The sequence below is a fragment of the Papio anubis genome, chromosome X (assembly GCF_008728515.1).
Source record: "Papio anubis isolate 15944 chromosome X, Panubis1.0, whole genome shotgun sequence".
Classification (NCBI taxonomy): domain Eukaryota; kingdom Metazoa; phylum Chordata; class Mammalia; order Primates; family Cercopithecidae; genus Papio; species Papio anubis.
In genome coordinates, this window is record NC_044996.1 from 476,393 (window position 1) to 489,490 (window position 13,098).

General features: G+C 40.2%; 2 protein-coding genes across 6 annotated transcripts in view; one reads left to right on the forward strand and one right to left on the reverse strand.

Annotated features, from left to right (window-relative positions):
* The window catches only part of CLIC2 (chloride intracellular channel 2), a 113,270-nt gene that overhangs the window by 22,333 nt on the left and 77,839 nt on the right, over positions 1–13,098 (forward strand). The gene's annotated exons all lie outside the window — the stretch shown is intronic.
* The window catches only part of TMLHE (trimethyllysine hydroxylase, epsilon), a 70,068-nt gene that overhangs the window by 18,105 nt on the left and 38,865 nt on the right, over positions 1–13,098 (reverse strand). For 2 of the 5 annotated variants that reach the window (XM_031660443.1, XM_009198574.2), the window contains 2 exons: positions 6,971–7,109; positions 3,299–6,294 (listed from right to left, as the gene is read on the reverse strand). The exons of 1 other annotated variant lie outside the window; for it this stretch is intronic. In XM_031660443.1, the coding sequence (XP_031516303.1) occupies positions 6,163–6,294; positions 6,971–7,109 (271 nt within the window). In that variant the 3' untranslated portion in view covers positions 3,299–6,162. Of the gene's footprint in view, positions 1–3,298; positions 6,295–6,970; positions 7,110–7,148; positions 7,319–13,098 lie in introns of those variants that run through there. 2 more of the 5 variants (XR_004180552.1, XM_031660446.1) reach the window with 2 other exon arrangements.

Genomic DNA, 13,098 nt, shown 5'->3' on the forward strand with positions numbered 1-13,098 from the left:
CTTTCATCATGATGCTAGCTGGTTATTTTGCAGACTTGCTTACATGTTTGCTCTATAGTGTCACTGGTCTGAGTGCTTCAGTGTGTTTTTGGAGTGGCTGGTAACCATCTTTCCTTTCCACATTTAGTGCTTCCTTCAGGAGCTCTTGTAGGGCAGGTCTGGTGGCAACAAATTCCCTCGACATTTGCTTGTCTGAAAATGATCTTATTTCTTCTTCACTTATGAAGCTTACTTTGGCCTGATATGAAATTCTGGGTTGGAGTTTCTTTAAGAATGTTGAATATTGACCCCCAGTCTCTTCTGGCTTGTAGGTTTTCCACTGAGACATCCGCTGTTAGTCTGAAGGGCTTCCCTTTGTAGGTGACCTGGCCTTTCTCTCTAGCTGCCTTTAACATTTTTTCTTTCATTTCAACCTTGGAGAATCTGATGATTATCTGTCTTGGGGATGTTCCTCTCGTGGAGTATCTTCCTGGAGTTCTCTGGATTTCCTGAATTTGAATGTTGGCCTCTCTAGCTAGGTTAGGGAATTTCTCGTAGATGATATCCTGAAATACGTTTTCCAAATTGGTTCCATTTCCCCCATCTCTTTCAGGGGCACCAATCAGTCTTAGATTTGCTCTCTTTACATGAGCCCATATTTCTCGGAGGTTTTGTTCATTGCTTTTCATTCTTTTTTCTCTATTCTTGTCTGCCAGTCTTATTTCAGAAAGCCAGTCTTCAAGCTCTGAAATTCTTTCCTCTGCTTTGTCTATTCTGCTATTAGTACTTGTGATTGCATTATGAAATTCCTGTAGTGTGTTTTTTCAGTTCCATCAGGTTGGTTACATTCTTCTCTATATGGGCTATTTTGTCTGTCAGCTCCTGCAGTGTTTTATCATGACTTTTAGCTTGCTTGCAATGGGTTACAATGTACTCTTTTAACTCAGTGAAGTTCATTCCTATCCATATTGTGAATTCTACTTATGTCATTTCAGCCATCTCAGCCTCAGCCCAATTCCAAACCCTTGCTAGAGAGGTGATGAAGTCATTTGGAGGAAACAGGGCACTCTGGCTTCTTGAGTTTTCAGCGTTCTTGCACTGATTCTTTCTCATCTTTGTGGGCTTATCTACCTTCAATCTTTGAGGTTGCTGACCTTTTGATTTTTTTTTTTTTTCTTTTAACAGTCTGGCCATGTTTCTGTAGGGCTGCTGTAGTTTGCTGGGCTTCTTCCCCAGTTCCTAGTTGCCTTGGATTTTCCAGTACCTGGAGCTATCACCAGTGAAGGCTGTGAAACAGCAAAGATGTCTGCCTGCCTCTTCCTCTGGGAGCTCCGACCCAGGGAGGTACAGACCTGTTGCCAGCCCAAACGCACCTGTAGGATGAGGCTGGAGACCCTGGTTGGGAGGTCTCACCCAATCAGGAGGAATGGGATCAGGGAACTGCTTAAAGAAGCAGTCTGGCCATGCTTTCGCAGAATCAGCTGTGCTGTGCTGGGGCACTGCTTCCACCCCTGGTCGGTGTGGGCTCTCCAAAGCCTGGAGGCTGGAACAGCTAAGTCGCCCAAACAGCAAAGACGGTGGCCCCTCCCTCCCTCCCTCCCGGAGCTCTGTCGCAGGGAGAATTCAAATCTATGTTGGCCAGAGAACACCAGTAGGGGTTGCTGGAGGCCTTGGTTGAAAAGTCCCACCCAGTGAGGAGGAACAGATTGGGCACCTGCTTAAAGAAGGAGTCTGGCCATGCTTCTGAAGAGCAGCTGTGCTGTGCTGTTCTGGGGTACCACTTCTGTGAGCTCTGTCCCAGAGAGCAGCCTGCCCCTCCCCCTGGGACCTCTGTCCCAGGTAGGTGCAACACTGCTGCTGGTGGCTGGCTGGAACTCCAAACCAGTGGGTCTTATCCTGTGAGGTGCAGTGGAAGTGGGGCCCGCAGATCGTTGCTGCTTGGCCCCTTGGATTCAGCCTCTTTCCTAGGGGTATGTACAGGGGTCTAATCTCCCGCTTTGCAGGAGTTGCAGTTACTTTTGCTGGGAAACCCAGAGCTGGAGTATGTAAAGCTCCTGGGTCTCTGCACGTGCTGAAGCGGCTGCTCTGCTGAGACTCCAGGTATCTCTGTCTGTCAGACTGAAGGCCCTGGTGGAGTGGGTTCACGAGGGGATCTCCTGACCCAAGGGTTGCAAGGATCCATGGGAGGAGCGTGGTTTCCCAGGATCGTACATTCACTCACTACTTCCCTGGGTGGGGGAGGTTCCTCTGTCTCCATGTTGCTCCTGGGTGGGCTGTCATCCTGCCTTGCTTTTCTTCATTCTCTGTGGATCGAGTTGTTTCCTTGATTAGACCCAATGCAGGTACCTGGATGTTTCAGTTGAAGGTGCTGTATTTACTTGCCCCTTTGGTTCCTCTCCGTGAGAACCACTCACCCTGGCTGCTTCTAGTCAGCCATCTTGGCCACTCCCTCCCCACCCCCCTCCTTTTTCTTAAAAAATGCTTGAAAACTGTTTGCAAAAGAAACCTAGAGATTCTCATGGTTCTTTTAAGATCTTGTTGGATGGACTGTGAAAGTGGGATTATTGTCTACGAATGGTCAGCTAGACTGTGTGTGTTTGGAAAGGGTGAGGGAATTAACATTTATTGAGCAAAAGGGCATGCTAGTTAAAATCATTGTTGTCTCTGGGGACAGATTTTTCTGGGTTTTAATCCAAACTCTGACATGTATTAGTCGTGTGACCTCTATTTTTCATTTGTAAAATGGAGATGGGATTGTCGCAGGGATTAAAAGCACTTAGAACAGTCCAGGATATACAAAGCACTGTGTAGGAGTTGGCTGTCATTATTAGTCATCAGTCATCTTACTTAATAATCACAAAATTGTTAGAAAATCCTGTGAGGTAGATATTTTCCTTACCATACCCATATGAGAAAACTTAAGCAATGAGAAGTCAAACAAAGTTACCAAAGTCGCACAATTACAGAGTGACAGAGCCTTTAGATGCTGCCTAGTCCAAGGCTTTCATTTCGCAGAAGAGAAAAATTGAAGTTCAAAATAGGAGAGGTACATGCCTCAAGTCATTTAGTGAGCCAGTGCCAGAACTGGGCCTAGAACTCAGCAGCAGGACTCTTCCTGTCAGTAGTTCTCAAACTTTGTCATGTGTTAGAATCCTGTAGAGGACTTGCTAAAACAAACTGCTGGTACCCCTGCCCAGAGTTTCTTACTTAGTAGGCATGGGGTGGGCCTTGAAAATGTGCATTTCTAAGAAGTTCTCAAATGATGCCGCTGCTGGTGGTCTGGGGACCCTACTTTGGGAATCACCACAACACACCATAATTCGTACATCTTTTGTTCTTTTCATCATGGACTACACAGTCTGTGACCTACAAACACTTTCAAAGAAATGGGAACCAGTGATGAAAACCAAAGAAAACTACATAGCTAGCAGCAAGAAGGTACGGTGACTGACCAACAGTCCTGGTTCGTGTGGGACTCTCCTAGTTTTAAAATGGAAAATCCTGTAGTTCTGGGCACAAGAGGATGGTTGGTCACTCTAGATGAAAGCGAACAAAAGTCAGTGTCAGCTAAATGCCAAACAAAAAAGGACATACATACAGAGAATGTGGTAACTTCTGGTGAATTTGTTTGAAAAGGACTCATTCATTTATTCTTTCAATACATCTGTATTATAATACTACTGTCCATAAGGCACTGTGTTAGGTGCTGTGTTCCTGACCCTACAGATCCCATTCCACCATAGCAAAAGGTAAAAGTGACTCTACAGTGAGCTTGGTAGACATAGACCCATGCTTATATACTCAGGGACACCTGGAAGAGATGTAAAAAAGAGAAACATCTCACATAGGAAGTTTTCAACGCATCAGGATCAGGACTCAAATAATTCCCTTCTCTTTTTCTTCAATGTACCAAAGGGAGTACATTGTTGAGAAGGATTGGTTGCAAATTTCCAAAAAGGAGGGTAAAATAATTAACGAGTCAAGGTGTCAGGAGAGACAGAAGGTAAGGGGAGTCCTTCAGTAAGTGGGGAAATTGATTTGTTTTGTGTCCTCATCTCTCCAGGGCCATGATCATGTCCTTTGCTGGCCGTAAACCAATGCTGACCTCAGTTATAGTATAATCTTCAAGGCTAATTTACGCAAAACTTCAAAAATGGTAAACATCCTCATGAAGACTAATGATGACATATTTTAGGAGTGCATAATAGTAGGTATAGAGAAAAAACTTCAGGGTAAAATGTTATTGCTGTTCTTCTTGCTAAAGGGCATACTCCTTAAGAACCAAAGTTAATTATCAGTCCTTTGACCTATGAGGAAAACAAATTTCATGGACTCCCCTAAAGATTCCTATATAGTACAAATAAAATGCCAAAATATTTTGGGAACACATTTTGGAGCACTGGATGTGTCAATAAAATAATGTGTAAATTGCCAAATGTGATCTAGGAACTCCCTGCAAACATCAGATTAGGCTCTATTCTCTATCTGAATACTGACTTTGCTTTGCTTTGTAACTCCTGTCTTCACTAATAATGCCTTTTCCCCCCTCTTGTGTGCATCCTAGCCTATATTCTCTTTCATCATTCTACAGTGGTCAGTGTGGTTATTGTACAGCTTCACTTTCAATGAAAGCTGAGGGAAAAGAAGCTTCATAACCTGCCCTCCCCCCATACATAAAAGAAGCTATTTAAAAAATAAAAGCAGCAAGCTACTAAATTTGACTCATTCAAATCTTGGTAATTAACATGTATAGTATTTTATGAGAGAGACAGAGAGAGAAAGAAAAAAATTAGCAGAAATGGAGGAAAACATATTACATCCTAAATACCACCAAATTGCCAAAATACACATTTGGGTAGTAATCTCCAGAGAACTCTCTGGAGGCACGGCATCTATCATGCTGATTTCCCTGAATGATATTACAGGATAGCCCTGTGTACTTCTCTTGGTGGTGGTGGTGGTGGTGGTGGTGGTGTGTGTGTGTGTGTGTGTAAAGAATTATCATATGGAACCTCACAAGTCTCTAAAACCTTTCTGCAATTATCCCTCATAGGATTACCACACTGATGAGTTTGTTCAACAGGAGCTGTTGTGACTTCCTAATTTAACTCCTATAGAGATGATTTGTATCGAAGATAAAACACTATATTTGAACTCAATTCCCACCTTATCCCTGAGCTTATGCTACCAAGCAATTCTTATAATGTTTGGAGTTCTATTAGGCTATAGAGAAAAATCTAGGGTTTCAGCTAAACCCTTTAATCCCCAGGCCTATGTAAAGGACTGTCTCAAGGTAGTCGCTAGCCCATGGGTTCTCAAAATATGGTCTGAAGACCCCTGGAGGAGTCCCTGAGGCCTTTTTAGTGGGTCTGCAGATTAAAAATTATTTTGTATAATAACACCAAGATGAGTTACATTCAATTAACCATTTTTCTTTTGAAATTAAGCAGACTTTTGGAAACCCAGATGTGCATAGCCCTGTAGTAGGCTAAGTGGAAGTTACAAAGGCAATAGTAGCTTTTTCTCCCCCTCTCATTACCTCATGAGGGGACAGAAGACTTTTCCAGAGGCTACATGACATATGGTTATGTCATCTCTCTGATAGCTGAGGGATGTGTGCTTCTGCATTCTTGAGTTTTAAATATTTCCCAGTCTTAATACCTAAAACAATTAGTATCAATAGATAGAACCCACACCCAAGAACTCCTTGGGGCCTTCAATAACTTTTAAGAGTGTTAAGGTGTCCTAAGACCAAAAATTTTGCAAATTGTTGCTTTATCAGGATTTTTGTTATTTCTAGAATGCATTTCTTTCTAACTGATCTACTTGGGGGAAAAAAAAATCACTACCTCATGGCAATTATTGCTTTCCTATCAATATAGAGATTATATTTCTGAAGGAGATTGACCAAAATTATATTAAAAGGTTTAAATAAAACAAGTGGATCCATGTTATAACATGAGGAAGAGAGCTGCCCCACTAGAAGTCTGACATTAGATAGCTCAGAGTCCCCCCTCTCTAACAAGTCTCCCCTGCTAGAGAAAGGGACAGCTTCTGTTTTGTGGGATGGGATAAGGAGACAATCTGAAGTAGAGTTTGACACAATATTAAATATTATTCTGCCCATATGAAATTCTGGTAGCCGGGGTGCCAGGTGTATTCATAATCCCAATGCTGTCAATTTTAAGCCTGAAGCCCCAAGAGGCGAGCAGTGTTTAATACGTCATCCCTTGTTAAATAGCAGCCACAGAGTTGGCGGTAGCCAGTGAAGCATTCCCTGCCATGTAGGACACGCCAGTTGTCTATAAATAGGACCTGTGAATGGGCAAAAAAAAAAAAAAGAGAAAACACTATCAGAAGAAGGACAGACCAAAGGAACCCTAAGTCAGAAGAGATCATTTAAAAGACAAGCTTTAGGTTGTTCTCTGGTTACATTAAATGAGGTATTTTTCTTTTGAAATTAAACAAACGTTTGGAAACTAAGATGTGTATAGCCCTGTAGTAGGCTAAATGGAAGTTACAGAGGCAACAGTAGGTAATAGGCCCTGCAGTGGAAGAGCTTCTGTTTCTCAAGTAATTGTTCTCTTATCAAAGCAAATCAGATAATTGGTTTCTTTCTTTTTCTTTAATTCTTATTCTACCCTTTCTCAAAGGGTTAAATTATCTCATGACATTTTTTGCTAAGCTGAAGGTATTTTTCATCCAGAGGAAATACCAAAATAAAAACTATGGAATCATGAAGCTGGAAGGACCCTTGGGGGTCATCCAGTTAAACCCCCTCACCATACAAATAGAGTTACTGATGCCTTAGAGATGGGATGAGGCTTGCTTCCAGGGCATTCTGTGAGTGAGCCGCAGGACCATGACCAACACCAAGGACTCTTTTCTCTTTTTCCTTTGCAACATTGTGACTCACATATTAAGTAAGTACCCGTTCTTCACTGCTTCATTATTACAAGCTTGCTTGACATCTTTAGAGATTAGGACCCACCCTGCCAGGCTTTAGTTTAACCCAAAACTCATTCTCAGGTCTCCTCAACTCTATCGTTAGAGTCCGGTGTGCTGTATACCAGCGATGGACGACATCATAAGGAACGGTATTGATGACAGCCCGGTCATAGTTGTTGTACCTAACATGGAATCATGAGAAGAAAGATCTCAAACACATGTTAAAGACATCTTTTGTTTATTGAACAATTTTATATAAGGCTTCCCCTATGTTCAATACTTGTCCCAGAGATGAAGTGACAATAAGTCAATATTCTCTCAGGAATATCACATTGGAGTGAGGAGTTCCACTGCCTGTTGACCGTATTTTGTTTTTCTTTGAATAATCGAAGGATACGGGATAGAAGTTAAGTTCCAACTGGTTTCTCTCATCTTATGATATGGTATTTTAAGTCTTTACTGGCCAAAGTTCGTGGAAGCACTGGGGAAAGCTCTGAGCTTTCTCCTCACCAAACTGAGGTGGGGTGGACAAGAGAGGTTATACTAACAAAGCTTTCCTTTTAACAGGATGACTTACAACTTCTCAGGTGTCTCCCTTTGTGGGAGGAATCCCAGCTATAGCCTAGTGGACCATTCACCCAGGGATCTTCCATCATTCATTCAACCCTAACATTTATAGGCGCACCGGCTACATGTGGAGGAGGTAGCCAGGGGCTAGATCATGTATATATTGCCATGCAGGCCATGGTAAGGACTTTGGATTTTATTCTGAGTACCATGGGAAGCCACTGAAAAACCTTGCCTAAGATAATGGGTTTCTGTTTTGCCTAAGGCAAATTAACTTTTTACTGAAGTATACTATACATTACGGGAAAGTACACAAATCGTAAGCTTGATGAATTTTCATGATGTAATCGCATCCATATCACTAGCACCCAGGTCAATAAACAGATCATTACCAGAACCCCAGAACCCTTCCTTATGCTCCTTTCCAGTAACGCCACTCCCCCAACCCAAGGGTAACTACCATCCTGACTTCTATCACCAAAGATTAGTTTTGCCTGTTTATATAAAACTTTATATAAATGCAATCACAATATGTATTCATTTGTGTCTGGCTGCTTTTTCATTTAATATTATGTTTAGGAGTTTCATCATTGTTTAGCAATAGTTTATTGGTGCTATACAGAAGTTGATTGCGTGATCACACCACAATTTATTTATCCATTCTACCGTTGATGGACATATGAGTAATTTCCAGTTTGGAACTACTACAAACAGTACTGTTATGAACATTCTATTACATGTCTTTGGTGAACAAATATATTCACTCCTGTTTGAAATAAACTTAAGAATGGAACTTATGGATCATAAGGTATGTGTATGCTCAGATTTACTAGATACTGCCAAATATATTCTTTCCAAAGATAAATTAACATCCAATGGTGTCATTTTTGGACATCTCAGGCAATATTCCTTAGTGTTATATAGTACATGGCACAATCAGAGCCAATATTCTTAGTTTTGTTGCGTATAAAATGAACATAATAACATCTGCCTAGCTGATCTCACAGGGCTACTGCAAGAATCAAATGAAAAAATAGGCCAGGTGTGATGGCTCACGCCTGTAATCCCGGCACTTTGGGAGGCCGAAGTGGGCAGATCACCTGAGGTCAGGAGTTCAAGACCAGCCTGGCCAACATGGCGAAACCCCATCGCTACTAAAAATACAAAACAACAACAACAACAACAACAACAACAAAAAACAAAAAACATTAGCCAGGCGCGGTGGCACGCGCCTGTAGTCTGTAGTCCCAGCTACTTGGGAGACTGAGGCAGGAGAATCACTTGAACCCGGGCGGCAGAGGCTGCAGTGAGCCAAGATTGTGCCACTGCACTCCAGCCTGGGCAACAGAACGAGACTCTGTCTCAAAGGAAAAAAAAAAAAAATAGAAAGAAAAAGAAAAAGAATATAATAGTCCATCCTCCCAGGCTTCAAGGAGCCATGCCTGGAGGGAGAATGGAGTGAGGACGCACAGTCTTCACCAGGTTATTGACACCCATTGTCATTTCCAGAAACTTCTAGTGCTGGGTTAGGCATTTGCAAAAATATTTTTAAATTTACTTATTTCATCATCCCAGAAGGAAAAGTGTTATTAACCACCTTTTACATTTAAGGCAACTGAAACTTAGACACCTGCCACAAAGTTTATAAGTAGCAGAGAGGTTTTGAAATCTGGTCTCCTTAATTCTTTAACTCATTATTTATGCCAGAGAACAGAAAAATGATCGTAATTCCTGTGTACGCTTGTTCATGAGAGCAACATTTTTACAGATAACACTTGTAATCTTTTGACTTCAAATTGAGATTTACAGTTTAGAAATGTTTCCATATACAGTATCTCATTGACCCTCTGTATGATAACCCCGTGTGGTAAGTAGTACAGCTGTTATTATCTTACTTTATAGATAAGGAAAATAATGATAAGGCCCTGTGATTTGTCCAAGTTTACATGGAATTTGTTATTCACTGTTTATATTAGATGGCGGTGTTTTCTAAAGCCAACAGAGAAAGTAGCAGGAAAAGTCTATTACACATAAGCAAAATGGTTGTGCAATATTCTTTGGATTAGAATAAGACTATTTCTGGACTTTGGCACAAAGTGATGCCATCATATTATTGTGCAGTTTTTCCTTTCTTTCCTGCTTTGATGTGAAGCAAGAGAGACCTGGGAGTAGGGGCAAGCAAATAAAGCAGGCATTTATCTGACAAGAAAAGCTAGGAAGATTTAACAAGGTTATCCTTCTTCTTAGCTGACAGACAAGTATTTCCCAAGACAGCTCCATAATTGAGTGGACAATACATTTGATGGATTTGTGTATTGTGGTGTAAGTGACAGCTGATGGGCTTTCAGATAGGTAGATAAATGGGCTTTCAGATAGATCACCATTACAATCTCAGTTCAGACGTGTGATCTTGGAGGAGCTATAGAAATCATAAAAATGCTAGAAGAAAACCTCGGGATGACTCTCCAGGATAATGCTCTGGGAAAAGATTTTATTGCTAAGACCCCAAAAGCACAGGAAACAAAACCCAAAAATAGATAAATGAGACTAGATTAAACTAAAGAGTTTCTGTGAGGCAAGGGAAACACTCAACAGAGTGAAGAAACAACCCACAGTATGGGAATATGGCCATTGTAGAATGGCTGTTATTACAAAGACCAAAAATAACAGATGTTGGCAAGTATGTGGAGAGAAAAGAACTCTTATACATTCAATAAACGGTGCTGGGAAAACTGGATGTCCGCATGCAGAAGAATGAAATTAGACCCTTTTATTACAACATATACAAAAATCAACTAAAAATGGATTAAACACTTACATGTAAGACCTGATACCATAAATCTACTAGAAGAAAACATATGGTATAACTCTATGATATTCGTCTATACAATTACTTTTTGGATATGATCCAAAAGTATAAGCAACGGAAGAAAAAATAGGTAAATGAAATTACATCAAACTGAAAAGCTTCTGGCACAGCAAAGGAAACGAAAGAATGAAGAGACAACCTGCAGAATGGGAGAAAGTATTTGCAAACTATACGTCTGATAAGGGGTTAATATCTAAAATATTTGAGGAACTCAAACAACTCAATAGTAAGAAAACAAATAACGTGATTTAAAAATGGGAAAAGGATCTGGATCGACATTTCTCAAAAGAAGACATACAAATGGCCAACAGGTATATGAAAAAGTGCTCAACATCACTAATAATCAGATAAATTCAAATTAAAACCACCACGAGATATCACCTCATACTCCTTAGGATGGCTATTATTAAAAGGACAAAAGATAACAATGTTGATGAGGATGTGGAGATAAGTGAACCCTTGCACACTGTTGGTGGGAATGTGAATTAGTACAGCCATTATGGAAAACAATATGGAGGTTTCTAAAAAAAAAAAAAAAACTAAAAGCAGAACTACTACATCATCCGGCAATCTCACCACTGGGTGTATACCCAAAGGAAATGAAATCAGTATGTCTGAGAGATATCTTCCATGTTCTTTGCAGAAATATTCACAGTAGCCAAGATATAAAATCAATCTAGGCAGAATACATGGGAGAGTATATACAGAAAATGTGGTATGTATAAAAAGTGGAATACTATTCATCCTTGAAAAAGAAGAAAGTCCTGTCATTTGTGACAACATGGATGAACCTGGAGAACATTAAGTGAAAATAAGCCAGGCACAGAAATATCAGTACTGCATGATCTCACTCATATGTGTAATGAAAAAAAAAGTTGATATCATAGAAATAGAGAGCAGAATGGTGGGTACCAGAGGCTGGTGGGTTGTGGAGTAGTGGTTGGGGATATGCTGCTCAAAGGATACATAATTTTAGATCAGAGGAATAAGTTCAAGTGATCTATTTTTCAACATGGTGACTATAGTTAATAACAGTGTATTGTAATTTGAAAATTTCTAAGAAGCAATCAATCAATGGAGTGAAGAGGTAACTCGCAGAATGTGAGAAAATGTTTGCAAACTATGCATCTACAAGAGATTAATGCCCAGAATATATAAGGAGCTCAAACTCAATAACCAAAAAAGACATAATCCCTTAAAAATGGACAAAAGTTCTGAATAGACATTTCTCAAAAGAAGGCAGACAAATGGCAAATGGGTATATTGTTAAACGCTCCGTATCACTAATCGTTAGGGAAATGCAAATCAAAACCACAATATCACCTCACCCCAGTTACAAGGGCTATCATTAAAAAGACAAAAAATAGGCTGAAAGTCAGGATGGCTAATATGTACAAACACAGAGAGAATGAATAAGATCTAGTATTTGGCAGCACAATAGGGCAACTATAGTTAACAATAACTTATTGTATATTTAAAAATAACTAAGAGAGTAGAATTGGAGTGTTCCCAACACAAAGAAATAATAAAGGCTTGAAATGATAGATACCCCAATTATCCTGATTTGATCATTACATATTGTATGCCTGTATCAAAACATCACATGCACTCCATAAATATATGCAACTATTATTTACCCATAATAATTAAAAATTTTTAAATTAAAATTCAATAAAATAAAATATAATAAAGTGATCTTAAAATAAATTTGCCCGTGGTTAGATATTACTTATTTGTTACACTTTAATTGATGATTTCTATTATAATTTCATAGTACTTAGAATATATATATATATATTAGAAAATATCATCTATAGGATTTTTGCTTTCATGAAGGTAATGATACTTTAAGCCTAAAACATTAGAATTTTCAATAATTTTCTCTAGTGTTTGGAAATAATTTTAATCCTCTGTTTAGTGCTCAAAAATGCTGTTCATTTGTGACTGATTAAACTTTCCAATAAAGTGATTTTATACTCTTTATGTTAAAGAAACAACAAATGCTGGTGAAGATGTGTAGAAGGGGAAACCTTATACATTGTTGATGGGAAAGTAAACTAGTATAGGCAATATGGACAACAGTACTGAGGTTCCTCAAAAAACTAAAAGTAGAACTAGCATATGATCCAAAGCACTCACTACTGGGTATATTAAAAGGAAATGAAATCAGTATGTTGGAGAGATACCTGCACTCTCATTGTGATGGTTCAGTTTACGGGTCAGCTTGACTGGACTGAGGGATGCCAACATGGCTGTTGAAGCATTGTTCCCTGGGTGTGTCTGTGAGGGTGCTTCCAGGGGAGCTTGGTGTGTGAGACAGTGGACTGCAACACTTAAGATCCACTTTCAATGTGGGCAGGCACTGTCCTATTAGCTGGGAGCCTGGTTGGGACAAATAGGCAGAAGAGGAAGAACTCTCTGTCTCTGCTCATTCTATCTCCCTTCTGGAGCCAGATGCCTTTCCTCCTCCTGCCCTTGGGCATCAGACTGCAGTTTCTTCCACTTTTGCACTCTGGGACTTGCATCAACAGCCTCCTGTGGGCTCTTAGGCCTTTGGCCTCAGACTGGGGTCTGTACTGTCAGCTTCCCTAGTTCTGAGGCTTCCAGACTTGGAGTGAATCATGCTACCAGCTTCTTCGGTTCTCCAGCTTGCAGATGGCCTATTGTGGGACTTCTCCACCTCTATAATCAGCTGAACCAATTACACCTCATAAATCCTCTCTCATACATCCTAT